The 23,329-nt window shown below is 43.7% G+C and overlaps 1 protein-coding gene across 3 annotated transcripts in view; it reads right to left on the bottom strand.

Annotated features, from left to right (window-relative positions):
• Positions 1-23,329, bottom strand: part of macrod2 (mono-ADP ribosylhydrolase 2) — a 946,626-nt gene that overhangs the window by 6,904 nt on the left and 916,393 nt on the right. Inside the window, exons 12-15 of one of the 3 annotated variants that reach the window (XM_043696641.2) lie at positions 22,951-23,031; positions 20,536-20,604; positions 19,657-19,743; positions 682-726 (exon numbers count right to left, since the gene is read on the bottom strand). In XM_043696641.2, coding sequence (XP_043552576.1) covers positions 682-726; positions 19,657-19,743; positions 20,536-20,604; positions 22,951-23,031 — 282 coding nt within the window. The remainder of the gene's footprint in view (positions 1-681; positions 727-19,656; positions 19,744-20,535; positions 20,605-22,950; positions 23,032-23,329) is intronic. The other 2 variants (XM_043696642.2, XM_043696644.2) reach the window with 2 other exon arrangements.

Raw genomic sequence — 23,329 nt, 5'->3', positions numbered from 1 at the left:
GATCTTAGGCACAACATGAGATTCTGAGGATAACCAAGTAGAACCTTTGTTCACTGGAGCATTCCTTTTAAAAGGGTGTCTTAAAATTGTTACTCGGTTTCAAGGACCAGCACCGATGCAACGGAGAGACACTAGCGGATGACAGAGGATAGTGTCAGTGTGTGTCACCATGACGATGAGTGGGCACGGAAGGCTTAGCAATAGGATGCGCTCACACCAAAGACAAGAACAACCCACAGCAGCAGCTGGGAACCACTTCCTGTGCAGCATTTAGATTAGATTAGATTACTTACAGTGTGGAAACAGGCCCTTCGGCCCAACAAGTCCACAACGACCCGCCGAAGCGCAAACCACCCATACCCCTACATTTACCCCTTACCAACACTACGGGCAATTTAGCATGGCCAATTCACCTGACCTGCATATCTTTGGTGCTGTGGGAGGAAACCGGAGCACCCGGAGGAAACCCACGCAGACACGGGGAGAACGTGCAAACTCCACACAGTCAGTCGCCTGAGGCGGGAATTGAACCCGGGTCTCTGGCGCTGTGAGGCAGCATTGGTCTGGTCTCTGTGGGCATCAGCAATAGGATGAAACCACCCCATCCCCAATGGACACAAGTTTCTGCCTCTCTGTTTACTGTGTTGCATGGCTAGTGGGAATGCCAATGATGGATCCTACCTTGAGTGGGAGAATTTTCTTCATCGTCGCTCATTTTCTGTGTACCTGTTTAAGCAAAGAAACCAATTTTAAGCAGGGTTAGAATCCAGCAGACTGAACTGAATTGTGAACTATTGTATCGCATAAAGATCATTTCCCTTCGCTGAGTTCTGTGCCAGGGAGCATGTGAGAAATGGTTTCTGTGAAAACTGATGACTACACATCCACTGATCCAGAGACAATAAGTGGGTTCCAAGCTTTTAGTTTTGATGAATGTGAGAAGCCAGATTTCTATTCCTTCACTACACCATCCGAACACGAACAATTGAATTTCAATTTCCTGATGCACTGATGGAATTTCTAACAAGGGCCACTGAGAACGATTCAAAATATTCAACTCCACATTATAAAACTTGATGCCTTAAATGCAGAATACGCCATTATTTTAATAAAACATTCATACAGGAATGCAACTGTAAGAGATCATCATCACTGAATATCCCCCTCTATTAGCATCTTGGGGAGGGGGGTGGGGTTACCATTGATCAGACACTGAACAGGACTCACTGCATGGAAACGGCGGCAAGTACCTCACCCCCGACTCCCCGAAGCCTGTCCACCATCTACAAGACACAAGTCAGGAGTGTGATGGAATACTCCCCACTTGCCTGGTTGGGGGCAGCTCCAACAACACTCGAGAAGGTCAATACCATCCAGGACAAAGCAGCCTGCAACACATCCACAAACATCCACTTCCACCACCACCGACCTTCAGTAACAGCAGTGTGTACCATCTACAAGATGCACTGCAGAAATTCACCAAAACCCCTTAGACAGCACCTTCCAAACCTAAGACCACTTCCATATAGAAGGACAAGGACAAGATACTTGGGAACTCTGGTCCCTACAAGTTCCCCTCCAAATCACTGGGTCAAAATCCTGGAATTCCCTCCATAACAGCATTGTGCACCTGCAGCAGTTCAAGAAGGCAGCTCACTACCACCACCTTTTCAAGGGAAACTATGGATGGGTAATAATCACTGGCTCAGCCCACAGTGATCATGTCCCACGAAGGAACTTTAAAAAGGCAGCACAGAGTAAATTGGCCAAACTCTCATGGAACTGCCAGATCTCACGTGACATTGCTCATGAAGACCCACCCCATCTGAGGGGCATTGAGGTATGCAGCACACTGTGGCTCAGTGGGTAGCACTCAAGGCAAAAGGTTATGAGTTCAAGTCCCACCCTGTCGACTTGAGCACAGAAATATTGGCTGACATTCTGAGGGATTGCTGGACGTGCCACTTTTTGAATGAGGTGTGAAAATTGACACCCCATTTGTCCCCTCAGGTATAAAGTACATAAAATATCCCAAGATGCTATTTGGAAAAAGAGAGGGGCAATTCCCCCCTGCTGGTTCACCCAATGGATCTCTGGGATAATGGACTGTCCTGTGAGGAGACATTGTGGACTGGGCCTGCCTTCTTTAGAGCTTACAAAAATGTGAGGTGATCTCATTGAAGCTGACCAAATTCTCTCAGTGATTGATTGAGTAAATGCAGGAAGGATATTTCCTCTTGTTTTGAAGGGTGCAATCTAAAACCACAGGACGCCATCTTAGAATAAAGGGTGGGATATTTAAGACTGAGACAAAGAGGACCCTCTTCACTCAGAGAGTGACAAACCGTTGAACTCCTTTACACCAATGCGACGTAGAGACCTGGCCAGCAAAGATTTCTTGATATTAAAAATATGAAGGGATATGGGGATAGTGTGGAAAAATGGTGCTGAATGGCCTACTCTTGCTTCCATTTTCCATGTTTCTGTGATGTCATGGTCACTATTACACCTTTATCAGCATCAAAAAAACAAAAATTATTTGGTTGTCAGGTCATGTTTGCTTTGCCCAAACTGGCTGCCACCTATTCTACACTGCAACAGGGGCTGCACTCCAAAGGTGTGCAGAGAATCCCTACAGTGTGGAAGCAAGACCCCACTCAGCCCATGACCCTCATGAAGAGCATCACTACCAGATCCACCCCATACCTTATCCCTGTAACCCTGTATTTCACATGGCTAATCAAACTAGCCTACACACTATAATCAATTTAGCACGGCCAATCCACCCTGACCTGCACATCTCGGGACTGTGGGAGGAAACTGGAGCACCCGGAGGAAACCCAACCAGACAAGGGGAGAATGTTGCCTGAGGGTGGAATCGAACACGGATTCCTGGTGCTGTGAGGCAGCAGTGCTAACCACCATGCCACCCCTTTTCGGATGTCATAGCAAGAGCTATCTGAATGCAAAGTTAAAAATCACACAACACCGAGTTATAGTACAACAGGTTTATTTGGAAGCACTAGCTTTTGGAGCCCCTTCGTCTGGTGGTTATGGGCGGCACAGTGGCACAGTGGTTAGCACTGCTGCCTCACAGCGCCAGAGACCCGGGTTCAATTCCCGCCTCAGGCGACTGACTGTGTGGAGTTTGCACGTTCTCCCCGTGTCTGTGTGGGTTTCCTCCGGGTGCTCCGGTTTCCTCCCACAGTCCAAAGATGTGCAGGTCAGGTGAATTGGCCATGCTAAATTGCCCGCAGTGTTAGGTAAGGGGTAAATGTAGGGGTATGGGTGGTTTGCGCTTCGGCGGGGCAGTGTGGACTTGTTGGGCCGAAGGGCCTGTTTCCACACTGTAAGTAATCTAATCTAATCTAAAAAAAAATCACCTGATGAAGGAGCAGCGCTCCGAAAGCTAGTGCTTTCAAATAAACATGTTGGACTATAATCTGGTGTTGTGTAATTTTTAACTTTGTCCACCCCAGTCCAACACCGGCACCTCCACATCATATCTAAGTGCAAGATCTTAATTTCTAGCAGGGTGCAACAACATTTTTTCACCCATCACAATTTTAAACAATGAAACCAGTCTCTCACTTTCTGTGACTATCTTGCTGTTCCCTGAACATGGCTGTTTTTCTTTTATTACATTACCTTTGTGATCTATCTTCTCTCCCTACCCATTATTCTAGCAACAACTTCAGAAGTACCTGTGCTGTGCATAATGCATCAAATCTACTGGACTCTGGAGGCATAGCTGCTGACAAAACTTTGGCATTTTTACATTTCTTTTGGAAAACTTTTCGGCAAATTGGATCCGACGTTTTACACGTACATCAATATTTCCTGAGGTGGATACTTTAGTAGCGATGATGAGTTTAGCTGCTGAATTATCTATAATGTCAGAATTAATTAGTGGAATCATTCTTACCTCTCGCTTTGAGCTGTCCTGTGGTAGACCACAGAACGTTTTTCAGTTTGGAAATGAGTCATTGAATGAATCCTTGATGCACTTCCAAGGCATTTGTCCGTTATCCTCATGGAAAGCCTTTCCCCTTTATTTTAAACAGCTTCACCGCAAAGAATTCATAATCAGCCACTTAATAGCTGGCCAGAGGCATGTTTTTTTTTTATCAACCTAATAGCAGTTTATGAGAGAGGAACATTTTACATCATGAATTCATAAATGAGAATTACGTGTAAGTGAAGGAGTCCATCACAGGTATGCGTGCAGACAATTTGGAGAACTCTTGTGGTGCCGTGTCAATGCTCCTACCTTTGGGGCAGGAGACCCGGTTCAAGTCCCACCTGCTCTAGAACTTGTGTGTCATAACAGACAGGTTGATTTAAAAATGGTGGACTGAGAATCACTTGGATCTTGTAGCTGCTCCTGAGACTCAGGCTTATTGATGACAGTTATGACATGAATAAGAAATGATTGGAGGGATATAGGCCGAGTACTGGCAGGTGAGACTAGATTAGGTTGGGATATCTGGTCAGAATGGACAAGCTGGACTGAAGGGTCTGTTTCCATGCTGTACGTCTCTATGATGTGGAGATACGGTATTGGACTGGGGTGGACAAAGTTAACAATCACACAAAACAAGGTTATAGTCCAACAGGTTTATTTGGCATGATTTGGAGATGCTGGTGTTGGACTGGGGTGTACAAAGTTAAAAATCACACATCAGGTTATAGTCCAACAGGTTTAATTGGAAGCACACTAGCTTTCGGAGCGACGTTCCTTAGACTATCACCTGATGAAGGAGCATCGCTCCGAAAGCTAGTGTGCTTCCAATTAAACCTGTTGGACTATAACCTGATGTTGTATGATTTTTAGGTTTATTTGGAAGCACTAGCTTTCAGAGCACTGCTCCTTCATTAGGTAACTAGTGAGGCAGGATCATAAGACACAGAATTTATAGCAAATGATCATAGTGCCATGACTTGAAAGAAGTTCTGAATTTACCCACAACCCATTCGAAAAGATAAAAGACTTGAACAGTAATCTAGGTTTGTTCAATATATCGTATCAGTTGCATGACACTATGATCTTTTGCTATAAATTCTGTGTCTTATGATCCTGCCCCATTAGTTACCTGATGAAGGGATCAGTGCTCCAAAAGCTAGTACTTCTAAATAAACCTGGTGTTCTATATATATATAAAAATACAAAATGCGTGAGAAAAAACACATCTTTGACTAATGCTTTTCCAACTACCTCCTCCAGCACTGCACCTACACCTGTCGATTAAGACCAATGGTGAAATCAATCTCATCTCAGACCCCATTGAACCAGAGTGGAACCAAGTCACCCTCAATCCCAAAAGACTGCCTCAAAATGTACATCTCTATAACTCCCATAAAAGAGGCTGTACTGACTTGTAGGATTTCCAACAAGTTCAAAACTCAAGTGTATCTTCCAGTCAAGATCAACCTGTAGTTCATCCACTCTGATACTACAACTGAGAGATGGGCTCAATGACAATTAAAGTAACCTCATATAACTGATAACTAGATTTTCTCTTCCATTGAAATCAGCCAACTGAGGGTTCAATTTCTACACCATCTGAAGGACTCTCCTTCTCAGCGTCTCCCTTCACCTGAGGCAATGGTGACTTTCAGGTTAAACCACCACCAACCATCTCTCAGTAATGGGAGGGCAGCTCTATGGTCTGGTAGGACTATGGGGACTCTACCTTCAACCTGATACATGAAAGCGCATGATGCATTATCGTGCCAAGACAGATAACTTCAAAGTCAATGAATCTGAGTGAGTCTCGAGCCACAAAGTAAAATGGAAAAGCATGGCGTAAGAGCACAAAGCTGTAACTGGGTCAGTATTTGATCTGGGTCCAGACAGAATAGAGAGGGAAGTGAAAGAAGATGAGTGATATTAATCAAACAGTATCAAGGGGCTAGAGCTTAAATTTAAGTGGAGAAAAATGCATGAACAGAATGACTTTTGATTGAACTGAGAAGTATCAAGACATCAATCATACTACAGGGAGGATGTTACACTGTATTAAATAGTGGAAAGGAAATTGAGGATGAAGCCCTATTTTGATGAAGGTTGTGGTTAATGAAGTGCTCCAATTAGGCACCCTAAAACAAGGGAACACTTTAGAAGCACCGAACACAACATAATGAGCTTCACAAGTAAGATCAGAAATGCTAATTTACGAGTTAATGGCAGAGGATAATTGAAGAACATAACTGCTTCCATTTTTATAGGTTTTTTTATATCGCATTATAGAGCACAGTCCAGCAGTTACAAACAAGTACACTCGTTGAAGGAAAGGGACAGGGAATTAGAGATCAGTTATTTCACCAACTGTTTATCTTCAAATTACACTGCAGCCTGAGAATTCAAACCTTGTTTAAAAGAGAGATATGCTGACAAAGCTTTCTTCCTTACACTATTCGGTGAATAAAGTTAATCGTTCAATTGGCGTTCAGTTCTGGTCGCCCCATTACAGGAAGGATGTGTTGGCTTTGGAGAGGGTGCAGAACAGGTTGACCAGAATGCTGCCTGCTTTAGAGGGTGTAAGCTGTAAGAAAAGGCTAGCAAAACTCAAGTTGTTTCTCTGGAGCAGTGGAGCTGAGTGGAGACTTGGCAGATTTCTCGAAAATTATGAGATGCATAGATAGGGTTGATAGTCAGAACCTTTTTCCCACAGTTGAAATGTCTAATACTAGTGGGCATGCATTTAAGGTGAGAGGAGGCAGTTCAAAGGAGATGTGAGGGGCAGCTTTTTTACACAGAGAGTGGTAGGAGGCTGGAATGCTGGGGGTGGTGGTGGAGACAGATACAATAGGGGCATTTCAGGGGCTTTTAAATGAGCACATGAATATGCAAGGAGTACAGCAATATAGACTCAGGGCAGACAGAAGAGATTAGTTTAATTTGTTGTCATGTTCAGCTCAACATGGTGGGCCAACGGGCCTGTCCCTGTGTTATAATGTTCTTGTGTTCTGTTCGTCTGTTTCTCCTTGTAGAATAAGGAATTAACAGCTATGTACTAAAGTTGCCTGTCTCATCAGTAATGGCAGATGGTATCAGGTCACATAGAATTGGGGACTGGCTGAAGACAGGTCTAGTGATCTCCTACTCAACAAGGTTTTTGCATAATGTGCAATTTGTGAAATGTTCACCAGTTTGCATTAGTATGATGACCAGTCCTTGTCTGTCTAAAACTGCCAGAACCCGCTTGTGATATTTATACATGTTGGCAGCATGGTGTATGGTCAGAGAGCCATTTGTGAGGGATCCCGTTGACCTGATGAAAAGGGGGAAAATGAAAAGCCTTCTGCCCTGACAGAGACGCTCAATGAAACTGCACACAGCAGTCATCAAAGTAAGTGAGTGACAACACCATGACAAAAAGATCATACAGGGCAGGAAGGTAGAAGGCAGATACAGAGAAATGGTTCAATTCAAAATTTGGGAAGCACAATGAGAGGGTAATATGCTGTAACCAATACTCTTCCTCATGGATTACGAAAGATACTTGGAAATCCTGGCAGCATAGCTTGGGTAATGTTCACATTATAGCCAATGGGAATACTGGGTTGACATTCTGAGGCATTGTACAGAAGGAACAAGAAGCTCCCACTGAATTTTTACAAAACCTTAGATGACAAGTGAGCTTCAAACCTTAGACAGTTTTGGGCACATAATTATCAGGAGAATGTGAAACCACTGGGGAAAAGAGCAGCATTGCTTCAATTGGCAGCAGCAGAGGTGTAACACTGCACAGAGAGAGAGAGAGAGAAAAAAAAAACTCAAGAACTGGGGCTTTTTTTTCACAAAAGCCTCAAAGGTTAAGGGGTGGCCTCTAAATCAATGGAACATTATGTGTGATAATGAAGGTAGTGACATATTGGTTCCAGTAGCAAGCAGAGTGGCAATTAAATAGCACAAGTGAAAGATAATTAGAAAAAGACTATGAAGAGGGTTTGGAAAGACTAAATCAACCACTTGAGAGAGATTGCAAGTGGAGTCTTAATGATATAAGTGAGTAGGTATAAAGTAATTAGAAAATGATATCATCATTAGAATACTGAACTATCAAAAATTGCATATAATCTGACCCATTTGAAACCACAATTGAACTTCTCATCATCTTTTTTAATGTATTTATGCAAATCCTGGTATTCCAACAGAACTTTCACACACTAATTCTGTAGCAAATGAGACACAATACAAAGTATTGGACATGCACTGCATTGCTATTGTGGTGCAGCGGTAATGCCTCTGAGCCAGGAGGCCCGGAGTCAAGACCCATCTGCTTCTGATGTGTGTAGTAACATCACTGATTATAAAATATCAATGCATCTTATTATTTTCTCAAGTGCTGATGTATCTATTTGAAACTTCCCAAATATGCTGTCACTCAACTAGAGGCTGAACATATATCCTGCACCAAAAGCATTTCCGAGGACAGGTCCAGCATGCATCAGACTGGGAGTAAAACACCCTGACAGAGTAATGCTAAAGGCATTGGATATAATAATGTGGGACAATACTCAAGTGGACCACAAACAGTAGATGGAATGGTTGGACTGAATGGCCTGTTTCTGTGTTGCAATTTCTTCACAATTCCACAGAATACAAACCCTTGTATTTATATTTTAGATACTAAGGAAATCAAGGGGTAGGGTGTCAAAGTGGAGTTGAGGCAGTCTCAGCCTTGATCTGAATGAATGGCAGAGGAGACTATGTCCTAGTGATGTTTTCACTAGACCATTAATCCAGAGACCCGGGTAATGTTCTGGGTTCGAATCCCACCATGGCAGGCGGTTATTCATCGTCTTCAACAATTATCCCGCAATTAACATTCCCAAAAAAGATGACTGGAGCTTTACTACATGTGGGAACTTAATGGGTTGCAGAGTGACTGATAGGATTGTTTATCACAATAATTAAATCTCCAAATAACTTTCTTCATGATCAACCTCCTGATATTCTGTCACAATTTGGTCTGATTTTTGTCGAGGTGGTGCTATAATGGGAATGGTACTGGGTGAAGAATCCTGAGCTCTAGTCTAATACTTTCCAATCTTACCACGGGAGCTAATGTAACTTAAGTTTTAAAAAAAGTGGGATGTGGGCATCGCTGGCTGGCCAGCATTTATTCCCATCCCTATTCAGAAATCTGGAACTGACTGGATATGAACATCGGAGGTAAAGTAAGTAAGTTTGCAGATGACCCCTTTATTGGAGGTGTAGCAGACAGCGAAGAGGATTACCTCAGATTACAACAGGATCTTGATCAGATAGGTCAATAGGCTGAGTGGCAGATGGAGTTTAATTTAAATAAATGTGAGGTGCTGCATTTTGGGAAAGCAAATCTTATCAGGACTTATACACCTAATGGTAAGGTCCTAGGGAGTGTTGCTGAACAAAAAGACCTTGGAGTGGAGTCGCAGGTAGATAGGATAGTGAAGAAGGTGTTTGGCATGCTTTCCTTTATTGGTTAGTGCATTGAGTACAGGAGTTGGGAGGTCATGTTGCGGCTGTACAGGATGCTGGTTAGGCCACTTTTGGAATATTGTGTGCAATTCTGGTCTCCTTCCTATCGGAAGGATGTTGTGAAACTTAAAAGGGTTCAGAAAAGATTTACAAAGATGTTGCCAGAGTTGGAATGTTTGAGCTATAGGGAGAGGCTGAATAAGCTGGGGCTGTTTTCCCAGGAGCGTTGAAGGCTGAGGGGTGACCTTGAAGAGGATTTATAAAATCATGAGGAGCATGGATAGGGTAAATAAACAAGGTTTTTTTCCCTGGGGTGGGGGAGTCCAGAACTACAGGGCATAGATTTAGGGTGAGAGGGGAAGGATATAAAAGGGACCTAAGTGACAACTTTTTCACTCAAAGGGTGGTGTGTGTATGGGATGAGCTGCCAGAGAAAGTGGTGGAGGCTGGTACAATTACAACATTGTATATCTCTATGACTCAATGTTGACTTGTCAATTGTAGAAAAAAACCCACCTGTCTCAATAATGTCCTTTGGGGAAGGAAATCTGCCGTCCTTACCTGGTCTGGCCTACACGTGACTCCAGGCACACAGCAACGTGGTTGACTCTGAACTGCCACCCAATTAGGAATGGGTAATAAATGCTGGCCAAAGTAGCAATGCCTAAGTCCTGTGAATCATAGAATCCCGAAAGTGTGGATACAGGCCGTTTGGCCCATCAAGTCCACACTTACCTTCTGAAGAGCATCCCACCCACACCTAGCCCCCTACCCTATCCCTGCATTTCCCATGGTTAATCCACACGGCCTGCACTTTATTGGCAATTTAGCATGGCCAGTCTACCCTAACCTGTACATCTTAGGACTGTGGGAGGAAACTGGAGCACCCAGACGACACCCACACAGACACAGGGTGGATGTGCAAACTCCACACAGACAATTGCCCAAGGGTGGAATCAAACCCGGGTCCCTGGCGCTGTGAGGCAGCAGTACTAACCACTGAGCCACCATGCCACCCTAAAAATGAATTTACAAAAACATTTGAGGGGCCCAATGGCTGACTCCAAATCTAACTCCCATCATCATACATCAGTTTCACTGAACAGGGAGTGCAAAAGATTGAAGGCAGCACATCCTCCAGTTAGACTTTTCTTTCTCATTGAAATGTGGGACTTGACATTCAGATATAAATACACCCATTGGAACTGTGTCAGCTATTTCTTCATGAAAAATCTTCTTAAAGGCCATCCTTGGAAATAAAATAACTCTTAACAAAAACACTACGCTGAGGGGAAGGAAGAAGAACCAAATACAGAAATTAAACACAACCTGATTGATAGGTTTCGGGGATCTGCACATTGAAGCTTGAACTCTCAACACTCGCATTCCGTACAGTGACAAAGTAAATACAGAGAAACTGTTCCCAGTAGCAGGAGGATCAGAACCTGATGATCCACTATCCAGGTGATTGACAATAACAGCCAGAGGCTACCTGAGGAAACAGTTTTTACTCAATGAGTTGTTGTGATCTGGAATGCACTGCCTGAAAGACTAATGGAGGCAGATTCAATAGCAACATTCAGAAGAGAATTGGGCAAATTCCTTCAGGGGGAAGCTGGGGAGAAAATAAAATGACAGAGGGATGTGCTGAACAAGCGGTCAAGTGCTAGACCTTCCAAAAACACGCTCAATGGAGTGAATGTCACATTTTTCAATGTTTTTGTAAAAGATGCATGTCTAAAATTAACAAGGCTGAAATGGATAACATTGCTTACTAAAGTCGTTGATGTGCTAATTGACACCTTCAAATAAGTTATAAATATGTCACAAAAAGTTCGAATTTAGCTGGCTGTCCCCTAAGCCCTGGAATTCCTTCCCTGAACATCTGTGCTCCTCTATCCCCCTTAAAGTGTGCTCCTTAAAGTCTGTCTCTTTGACCAAGCTCCTGTGATACAATGGTTTTGGTATAATATAAACACAAGACTATGGCATGGATTTACATTTTGGTGGGTGGTTCCTTGTTTAAAATCAGAGAAGTGTACAGCACAGAAACTGACCCTTTGATCCAACTCATCCTTGCTGACCAGATATCCTAAATTAATCTAGTCCCAATTGCCAGCATTTTGCCCATATCCCTCCAAACCCTTCCAACTCATATACCCATCCAGATGCTTCTTAAATGCTGCAATTGTACCATCCTCTACCACTTCCTCTGGCAGCTCATTCCATATACGCACCACCCTCTGTGTGAGAAAGTTGCCCCTTAGGATCCTTTTAAATCTTTCCACTCTCACCTTAAACCTATGTCCTCGAGTTTTATAGTCCCCTACTCTAGAGAAAGTGCACACAGAATTGTTACCGTGCAGACAGAGGGCATTCAGCCCACCACATCTGCACTGGCTCTATTATCTCGCACCAATCTCCTGTCTTTTTCCCATGTTGGTCTACACTATTTCTATCCAAATAACTAATGGCCTTCTTGTTAGCCTCAGTTGAACCTGCCTCCACTATATTTCCAGGCAGTGCATTCCACACCCTAACTACTCGCTGGGTGAAAAAGATTTCGATCAGATTATCTTTGCTACTTTTGCACATCACTTTAGCCCTCATTCCTGTTCTTTTTACGAGCAGGAACTGTTTCTCCCTATCTGGGTTGTGAAGCCTGATTATGATTTTATTAATTCTATGCCCCCTCATTGTTTTTTTTAATGAATGGGAACAGCCTCTCCCTCTCTGCCCAGACTGCTCATGATTTTAAAAGCCTTTATCCACTCTCTTCTCGTCTTCAACCTTTCTTCATCGCTGACATTTCTTATTTATGGAACAATTCTTGTTAATCACTTCTGCACGTACTCAAATGCATTCACATCATTCCCATAATGTGACTTCCACAACTGGACACAGCCCTCCAGCTGAGGTCTAGAATCAGAATTAGGTTTGATTGTCATATGTACTCAAGTACAGGGACACAGGAGTACAGTACAAAGTCACCATTTCCGGTGTCATCCTGGGTACCTATAACAAAATCTTAGGCATAAAGCAGAAAATTAATGAAATAAGTTAAAAATTCAAGGCATGTATGGATATGGACCAAGGGCAGGCAGAAGGGATTAATTTAGTTTGGTGTCATGTTGTGGGCCGAAGGGCCTGTTTCTGTTCCTAGCACCAAGCAGAAAAATAAGGAAAGAACAATTGTTTTGTACAAGTTCAGTGTCACCTCTTGCCCTTGTAGCCGGTGCTCCTTTTGATAAAATTGAAGCCGCTGTAATCTCTATTTATTGCTTTTCCCCACTGTTGTGCTACCTTCAATGGTCTCTGCACGTGTACACCTGGGTCCCTCTGCTCCTGCATCCCCTTTAGAATTGTCCCACTGTTTCTAACACCAGCATTGAACATTTTGTCATGATGGAAATAGCCAGTTCCTCCACTTTGCTGTGCTTTACACTCTTGACTTCTTTTGAAATTTCTGAAGCAAAAATGCTTCTCGGTTTCCGAGGACTACATTCAATGCTGGAAACATGCAGAATTTGACTCTGAGAATCAACACACTAATTGCGGAAAAAATAAAGTTCAACCATTCTGTTTGCTTTCCCATTGCCTGAAGGTGTGTGGATAGGCTTGTAAATTCCTAATCAATTAAACAGTGACCTATGACCTGGCCTGGAGGGAAGTGGCCTCCTATTAAATACCTCCGACCACAGCTACACTAAATAGGCAGAGGGTTCATCATCAATATTCCCCAGATTAAAACAAGAAAGGGACCTACTACGTTTGCTGGCATTGTTCCCTCGAATGGCTTTGACTGGCCTTACAAGATTCCCTTTACAAATCTTTATTGAAATTACTCAGGTCTTTAGTCAATCCCTGTGGAGTCTGAAAGCCCCAATCTAATTGCACAACACTAAGACCAGCTTGATGTCATGGGAAAGCCCTGCAGCTTTGAAAGGCTAAAATCTCTGACCATCTGCTCACCATGCCAATGAGCAAACAATGGAACCAAAGAGAAAGAGAGGAGAAATGGCACTCAGTACCTGGGATTCTTTTAATTATCAGTTTAGTGAAACCGTCAGCATGTGGGGCACAGCTGAAAGGCAGGGCTTGGAGTACCTGCTCCCAGAGTGACTGTTTTTTTCTAAATAAGTAGGAAGTACCCATCAATCACATTCACATTTAATTATCTCGATGCTTATTTACCGAAAGTGTAATCCTGCTGTACGCAATCAGCCACAAAAGAAATCCCAAGTTGACTTGGAGACAAGGATCTAGTTGTGATTTGTATTAAACAAAGAGGTAGATAAAGCAGCATTGGGCACAAAGCTGGTCACCATAGGCTACGTTTGGGTACGTTATCGGATTTGTTAACAGCTGCGGTTATTTCCGTAGTTGCTGAAACAGGGCAGTGTGTGGGTTATTCCTTGCAAGATGGAACTTAGCTCATCACTTTACTTGAGAGTTCCAAAGTGACAGTACTCGAGGTGATTCCAGAGTGTGATCTCCCCATCCCATGAACTTCAAACTGAAGCCCGGCACGGTCTGGTGCCAAGGCCCAGTGCAGACTGGAGACCAGGTACCAGTGTGCTCTGGGGTGAAAGACCGTGTCTCTGAGTTCTTATTTCTGTAATTCTGGACTTTCTATTTCTCTGTTTTCTAAGATCTTGTAACTGAAGAAGTTGTACTGAGGTATTTTTGTAACTAAGATGGTGCTGCAAGTGGCGACTTGTAAACTTTTCACTGTCACTCATTTGAGTACATGGACAATAAAGCTAATTTTAATTCATCAACACTATCTGTGGCTCTTGAACTGATTGAATCCCAGAATCTTAAAATGTAAGGCAAATACCTTAACTCCCATGTTCTTGGCAATTAATCGCTACCAAAGACATGCTTTTATAATAATATAAGTGCATTAAATATATCATACAATGAACAAAATGTTCTGAGTTATATAGTTTCACGTTTTACAGAGGAGTAACTGGAAAGTTAGTTCCAGCGTACTGGCTTAAAGAAATATTTGGATCAAGATTTCAAGCCCTGAGTTTTGTTTAGGCCCCTGTACAGGTTGGATATTGATAACACAATATGGTGTGGTGTTTGGTTAGTTTGGACAGCTGGTTTGCGACACAGAATGATTGACAATGATGCAGGTTCAATTCCCACACTAGCTGGGGTTCCCATGAAGGACTCTCCTTCTCAACATCTCCCCTCAGCTGAGGTGTGGTGACCACCCCCCCCACCCCCCAGGATAACCCACCACTAGTTGTCTCTCTGTAATAATTGTAATGTAGGTTAAGTTCGAAGACTGGAATTCAAGACCCTTCCTGGCATTTGTGATATTTAACTTTAGCTTATTAATAAATCTCAAATAAAAATCTGCTCTCAGTCAAGATGAAACAACTATAAGCATAAGACCATAAGACATAGGAGCAGGAATTAGGCCATCCAGCCCATCGAGTCTGCTCCACCATTCAATCATGGTTGATAAGTTTCTTAAACCCATTCTCCCACTTTCTCCCTGTAATCCTTGACAAGCAAGAACCTATCTATCCCAGTCTTAAATACACTCAATGACCTGGCCTCCACAGCCTTCTGTGGCAGTAAATTCCATCGATTCTCCACTCTCTGGCTGAAGAAGTTTCTCCTTCCTTCCCTTCTAAAGGGTCTTCCCTTTACTCTAAGGCTGTGCCCGCGGGTCCGAGCAATGGAAACATCTTCCCAACATCCACTCTGTCCAGGCCAGTCACCATTCTGTAAATTTCAATTAGATCCCCTGTACCCCCCAATCCTTCTGAACTCCATCCAGTGTAGACCCGGAGTCCTCAAACGTTCCTCCTCTGTTAAGCTTTTCATTCCTGGGAGCATTCTCGTGAACCTCTGCTGAACACGCTCCAGGCGCAGTACATCCTTCCTGAGATATGGGATTGCGGGAAAAAACTCTCATCTGGTTCACAAAGGTACTTCAGAGAAGGAAACCTACCATCCCTATGCAGTTTTTGCTGATCTGTAACCACGACACAGTGGTTCGTACTATCAAGTTACTCAGTTGTTTCTCAAGAGCAAGTCGGGGTCGGTTATAAATGCTGACCTTGCTCGCAATACCAACATTCTGAGACTGATTTTAAAATCCCTGCACTGTAAATGGAATAGTACACTGCAAATTAAAAGCTTGTTTAGAATACTATTGATAGTCTGTTCAAGTTTCTAATGCTCTGTGCTGCAGATAATCTGTTGTCAAGCAGATGTTATGTATGGAAAAACACACAAAAAGTGGGTAATGTGCAATGAGTCGCACAGTTATAGGAAGGATATTATCAAGATGGAGCGGGTTCAGAAGAGATTTACCAGGATGTTACCTTGGGGAAGGAAATCTGCCATCCCTACCTGATCTGACCTATACGTGACACACCACAATGACGCTGAACTGAAATGGCCTGAGTTTAAGGGAAATTAAAGATGGGCAACAAATACTGGCTACTCAGTGACAGCCACATCCTCTGGAAAGAACAGCAAAAATAAAACTCTGGTTTTGCAGGGCTACCGTGAATATACTTGTCAGCCGTTCCATTGTACCTGTGTTGTGTACCTGTGTCGCGTACCTGTGTTGCGTACCTGTGTTCAGTTAACAGGATTGTTCTTGGAAGCACTGTTCCCACACCAAGACATAAACACCTCCAGGTGGACAAATCCCCCTTTCAGGGATTCTTTAAAACTGAGTCCATCGTGGTGACTGATGGCACTCGTTATGATGCTACTTTGAATGGGGTGATCTTAGTTCAGGTCTAAACCAAACAGATGGTGGGATGGATGTTTCAACAGGTAGCTGCCTTTGGGGATAGAACTAACTTTCATCTACTCTACTTTCCACTTTACCTCATATTTTTTCCTGAAAATCATCCTTCTCTTCATTTAAATCTTTCCCTACCTTGCTTCCTCTATAGATTTCACAAATCATACCACTGGTGTGGACTGGGTCTCTTGCTATCTTCTGAGTTTATATTCTGATACACAATGATTCTAGTTAACAGGTTCAAAAATCCTCAAACTTTTGTCTATGCTCAAATAATCTAATCCCCTTCCCTACTGATCTGCGCAGCCAATCTTACTGCCTACTGATTAACTCTGTTTTAGAGATAGAGTGGCTCATTGCAAGGATTAGTCCAACAATCCTCTTAAAAATAAGACAGAATTCCGCAGGCTTACAGCAGAACAATAACTTCCCGACTGACCCTTGTGCCAGACGAGTGAGACTGAATGAGGTTGAAATTAATCTTTTGCTTCGTGAAAGCTCTGCTGGGGTGTTGGATGCTGGAATACATTGCTGCACAATCTCAGGCACACACAGAGGGGCTGATTTTCATCTTCGTAACGGGGAAAGATCGAGAACTCCGAGTATCAGAGATCGTTCAGCCCATCTTGCATATACCAGCTCGCTGAGAGAAGTGAAAATTGCCATTTTCCCAGAGGCTCATTAGAGATGAGCTTAACCCGAGGGTCACCAGACCTCAGGGGAGGGACATGCCAGAAAATCAACTCTCACTGGAGGCAACATTTGCATTGCAAGCCAGCTGACCAGCCAACTCAGCTATCCACCCCCCAACAATTCACCTCTTGCCAACTCTTCCTGTAACCCTGCACTTCTTCCATTTCCTTCCATTGGTAACCCAATTCCTTCTTCAAAGTCTCAATTGAATGTGCCTCCGCTGCACTCTCAGACTATGCATTCGAGACCTGAACCACTCACGGTGTGAAGAGATCTTTCCTCATGTCACCTTTGCTTCTTTTGTCAACTCCTTGAAATCTATTGCAAGGTTTTTATTAAGAGTCATAGGGATGTACAGCATGGAAACAGACCCTTTGGTCCAACCCGTCCATGCCGACCAGATATCCCAACCCAATCTAGTCCCACCTGCCAGCACTTGGCCCATATCCCTCCAAACCCTTCCTATTCATATACCCATCCAAATGCCTCTTAAATGCTGCAATTGTACCAGCGTCCACCACATTCTCTGGCAGCTCATTCCATACACGTACCACTCTTTGCGTGAAAACGTTGCCCTTTAGGTCTCTTTTATATCTTTCCCCTCTCACCCTAAACCTATGCCCTGTAGTTCTGGACTCCCCAACCCCAGGGAAAAGACTTTGTCTATTTATCCTATCCATGCCCCTCATAATTTTGTAAACCTCTATAAGGTCACCCCTCAGCCTCCGACGCTCCAGGGAAAACAGCCCCAGCCTGTTCAACCTCTCCCTATAGCTCAGATCCTCCAACCCTGGCAACATCCTTGTAAATCTTTTCTAAACCCTTTCAAGTTTCACAACATCTTTCCGATAGGAAGGAGACCAGAATCGCACGCAATATTCTAACAGTGGCCTAACCAATGTCCTGTACAGCCGCAACATGACCTCCCAACTTCTGTACTCAATACTCTGACCAATAAATTTGTCTGGAAAAGATGGGCCCTGCTGTTCTTTCATCACTGGGCCTGGGACTGAAATGGCTCAGAGTCTAGCAAGGGACAATGATCATCTGTACTGACAACAGTGGGCTACACTGAAATCGAAGCAGTCTCCATATGCCTCAATGCTTTGAGTAAAGGTGTAGTGCACACAGGAGGTACAGTTTCCCACGCTGGGTGCAAGTGGGAAACTGAGTGCTTTTTAAAAAAATGTGCAAGTTCACATTTCCACTCAGAAATTTCCATCCCATTTTCCACTCTCCCTTGCCTCAATCCCCCACCTCCAAACCCACACTAATCCCCCTCCCCCTGCTCTAATCTAACAAATGTCCCAAAATCGAGCCAAGCATCCCAATCCCACAAGCAAACCTCCAGGTCCTAACACACCCCTCACCCTCACAGCCCCTCGTGATACACAGCAACACACCATCAGGCTCTTAAAATCATTTCTTGGGTGTCATGATTTGGAGACTTCGGTGTTGGACTGGGGTGGACAAAGTTAAAAATCACACAACACCAGGTTATAGTCCAACAGGTTTAATCGGAAGCACTAGCTTTCGGAGCGATGCTCCTTCATCAGGTGGTTATCTTATTCTCCGTTGTACTATAACCTGGTGTTGTGTGATTTTTAACTTTCTCAGGCGTGTCCACCAGTTTTCAGTGAGTTCCACAGAAAGGCCCAAATATTTCTCAGTTCTCCCACTAGCTCCAAGCTTCTCAGTGTTTCGAAAATGTTGCAGTTTTTCTTATCTCTATTCAAGTTGACAATTTTGCAGTTCTCCTCCTTTTCTCTATCTGGTAGCATTTTGTCCATTGCGTTAAACTGTTTGTGTTCCTTTGCAACTTACTGCTCCCAGCTACACTGAAGAAACCAAATGAAAATGGGAAAAGTCACTGGTTAGGTATCAGGAGGGAGATCAGTAAGGGGCCGGGGTGGAGCTGGTGGTGCTGGGGCACATGTGGGGTGTGAAGAGACAATGGGTAGGGGTGAGGAGAGGAACCAGTGCAGGTTTCAAAAGGTGAGAGTGCAACTGCTGAGGAGAATCTTAAGATGACGCAAATATTTTACAAGGTCATGGGGGCTCAGGGAAGTGAAATGGAGATTGATAGGTGATGGCTTTTCCAGACACACTGGGTGGAAAGAGTGGATACCGGACCCAGTAGGACAGATTGGATGAGTAGCCTAAGGATTGACAAGTGCCAGGGTAACCTGGGTCAAGAGCATTGAGGTATTTCTAAAAGGAGGTCACATATGAGCTTACAAACTAGGCGCAGAGGAACAGGCCATTCAGCCCCTCCGTCATTCACTAGTATTGTGGCTGATCTGACTGTGGCTCTGATTTCACTCTCCCGCCGACTCCCTTGTTGCTCATTATGAGATGAACGTCCTGGGAGACGGTGAGGCAGGGAGATGGGCGGAAGGATGGTGTGGATCAGCAGGCAAATAGCTGGGACCCTGGCCGCAGTGCGGCTCAGGTAACTTAGTGAAGCCAGCAATCCAGACGGGCGACTTGGACGGAGATGATGTGATGGATGAGGGAGCCCTGTGAATGGCTGTGCAACGTAACCCAGGTGGGCCGAGATGCAAAAATGAATCCGTTTGTAAAACCCTCTCAAATAAAAACAGAAAATGCTGGAGAAACTCAGCAGGTCTGGCAGCGTCTCTGGAGACAGAAATGTTTTGAGTCCAGTGGCTCTTCTTTGTCCCTTTTAAGAGTGAAAAGGACTCCTTACCCTCTGACTGAGCTTGAGAGTTATCCATTTCCACTCCTTCTGTTTGGCTACAAGGCTGGGTTGGCATTTCATTGTCTTCAGATTGATCTGGAAAGTAAACTTCTTTGTAAAACTGAGAAGAAAAACATTTCATTTTTTGAAATTCTAAGCAAGACCACATCATGTCGCGTGGCACTTCAGTAATAATGCAATAGCAAAAAAACAATTCCTGGAGATAGCTGTGTTCCAATAGTGACGCCTGTGAATGGGAAATGCATATTTCAAAGGAGTTTGAACACAGCCCGATTCAGCCTGATCCTAACTGGAAAATCTTTTGCACCACGCAAGTGGAGGTAATGGGATGCTCTCTTCAACGTCTGAATTTCTTCACTTAACAAACAGGTGACCATGAATGACTTTGGGAAGACTGAAGACTGGTTATGTCTTTGGACTACACTATTCCTGATGCCCCGACCTACAAACTGGACAGGAGTTCAAATCCTGTCAATGGCAGCTGGCGAATTAAAGCAGCCTGTAAAATAAATCTGGAATAAACACTAGTATTGGGTAAAAATGACCATGAAGTGGTTGGATTGGCTCACTAATGTCTTGCATGCAAGGAAATTCACGGCCTTACCCAATCAGGTCTATAGGTGACTCCAGGCCCATACCAACACAGTTGTCTCTGAATTAAGATAGCCAGGCAAGTAATTCAGTTATTATCAAGGTCAGGGATTATCACCACCTACACAAGGGCAATTGGGATGAGCAATAAACTCCTGCCCTTATCAGCAATGCCCACATCCAGTAGGAGACAGAGAGAATAATCACTGCAAAAGGTATTCACCATCTCCTGCATTTGCTACTGCCTTTGGTTTTGCTAAATGTGTGCATTCTCACCTTCAATTTGGCTATCCATGTACACATCACTTGGTTTAGAGTCATCATCTTGACTTTCCAAGGGCACTGCTGAAACAAAGCACAACATCGAACAACGGTCAGATACAGAATCACTTCCTCAACACGGCTGAACAGTTTAATGAGTTCAATTGCTTGGAATCTGTTTACATTTGGGTGAATTTTAAAAACTCTTTCATGGGATGTAGCCATTGCTAACAGGGCCAGCATTTACTGCACATCCTAATTGCCCTCAAGAAGGTGGGGGAGAGCAACCTTCCAAACTTTTGGAGCCTATGTGCAACAGATACACCCATAACATGGGAGGGAGTTCCTGGATTTTAATTCAGTGACAGTGAAGGGACGGTAATATATTTCCAATGGTGAGTGACTCGGAGGGGAACCTTAAGGGGGTGGTGGTCCCGTGTATCTGCTGCCCTTATCCTTCTAGATGGTAGTGATCACAGGTTTGGAAGGTGCTGTCAGAGGAACCTTAGTGGGTTGTGGGAGTACATCTTGTCTGTCCAACCACTGTTTTCTCTCTCTCTCTCTAAGTTCTTTATCTAAGTTTGCCCACTCGCTCCCACCCCACATCATCAACATAAATATCAGCTTTTCATAACTGCCATCAGTTCCGTCGAAGGGTCACTGTGCTCAAAATGCTAACTCTGTTTCTCTCACTACAGATGCTGCCAGACCTGTTGAGTTTCTCTAGCAATTTTGGTTTGTCTTTCAGATTTCCAGCGCCTGCAGTTCTTTATTTTTTTCGAGTGATTTTATTTTATGAGTTGGTGCAGTGCTGCCATTCATGCTCCTTTCTATACTGGGCCTGTTTAGATGAAAGTGGGAGGTGATGAATCACTATTGAGTCTTAATAAGAAGAGGTTCTTGTCTTAACACCGAGATGTAGTTTTATTGTCCAACAGCAATAGGTACAAATTAAATTGGCCAGTTAGACCTAATTACTAAGACTATCAGGAGACAGAGCAGAAGTGGGTACTGCAGATGCTGGAGACTAGAGTGGTGCTGGAAGCGCACAGCAGGTCAGGCAGCATCCGAGGAGCAGGAAAATTGATGTTTTGGGTAAGAGTGTTTCATCAGGAATCAAGAGAATCTCTATCAGGAGACAGATGACAGATCTGACCCCCATTGGGATAACATAGACAATAGGAGTAGGAGCAGAAATGGGCCATTCAGCCCTTCGAGTCTGACCCAGCATCCAATATGATCATGGTTGATCATCCAACTCATTATCCTCTTCCCACTCTCTCTCAGTAGATTCCTCAATTCTCTTCCTTTGATTGCGTCATCAGTACAGCTGGGCCTAATGCCACCATGAGCCCTATCAGATCCATTACCTTCTGCACCAGGATCCACCTGAGAAGGGGCAAACGAGGCCTCAATTTAATGTCTCTCCCCAAATAGCAGCCCCTGACAGTGTGGCACTCACCTCAGTACTGACTGCAGTGCTTTTGTGCTCAAGTGTCTAGGGTGAAAAGGCCTGGGATTTACACACTGGGGAGTTACCCACTGAGCTGCAGTTGGCATGGTTACCACACAGACTTCAAAGAAACCATTAAAAATTCCCTGTAACTCTCCTCACTCTGTTTAATCACCATGGAAGCCAAGCCTTCCAATATGAAAAGGCAGTGTGATTTTGGAGAAGATTTGTAGCTCAGGTTGAGGTTCAGGTTGTAAATTTGCTCACTGAGCTGGAAGGTTTATTCTCAGACGTTCCGTCACCATGCTAGGTAACATCATCAGTGAGCCTCCAGTGAAGAGCTGGTGTTCTTTCCCACTTTCTATTTATGTTTCTATTTATGTTTCTTTTTTCCTAAGAGATTGGTAAATGGGGTCCAAATCGATGTGTTTATTGATGGAGTTTTGGATTGAATGCCAGGTCTCTAGGAATTTCCTTGTGTGTCTCTGTTTAACCTGGCATAGGACGGATATGTTGTCCCAGTTCGCCTGTATGCAAGGATACTAGTGATAGTGTATCATATCTTTTGGTGGCTAGTTGGTGTTTGCGTTTCCTGTTGGCTAGTTTTCTGACTGTCTGTCCTATTTAGTGTTTGTTACAGTCCTTGCAGGGTATTTTGTAAATGACATTTGTTTTGCTGGTTGTTCATATAGGGTCCTTTAGGTTCATCAGCTGTTGTTTAAGTGTATTGTTAGATGATATCACCCCACCTTACGAGACCAAGACACGTAAATAGAAAGCGGGACATGCCACCAGCCCTTCACCGGAGGCTCACTGATGATGTTACCTAGCATGGTGACGAAACATCTGAAAACAAACCTTCCAGATCAGCGAGCAAACTTAAAACTTGAAAAGGCGATATTCTAAATATTATATCTACTTCAACTGACTCTTCTCCAAGAATCATTTTATCAACGCAATGTTCAAAAAGCCCTTACAAGGTGAACCAGTACATTTTTCGTCTTCTTTCTTTTTCAGTGAATTTTCTGCTTGACCATCAGGGGTTTCTTCTGTGGAAACTAGAACATGGAAAGAAAAGTAAATATTGTTAAAGTCTGAAAAATAATAGGCATAATGATAATGGACGCCAAACTGATTCACGCTAATGTTGTATTCATTCACAGGGATGCGGCCAGGCCAGCATTTATTGCCCATCCCTAATTGCCCAGAGGACAGTTGAGAGTCAACCACGTTGCAGTGGGTCTGGAGTCACGTGTAGGCCAGACCGGGTAAAAATGGCAGTTTCCTTCCCTAAAAGACATTAGTGAACCAGATGGGTTTTTCCTAACAATAGTTTCATTGTCATCTTTAAACTCT

This window comes from Chiloscyllium plagiosum, unplaced genomic scaffold, assembly GCF_037043375.1.
Source record: "Chiloscyllium plagiosum isolate Xiang-an unplaced genomic scaffold, Cpla_swu_hap1 HiC_scaffold_10, whole genome shotgun sequence".
In the NCBI taxonomy this organism is placed as follows: Eukaryota; Metazoa; Chordata; class Chondrichthyes; order Orectolobiformes; family Hemiscylliidae; genus Chiloscyllium; species Chiloscyllium plagiosum.
This window is presented reverse-complemented; position numbering and strand designations above follow the sequence as displayed.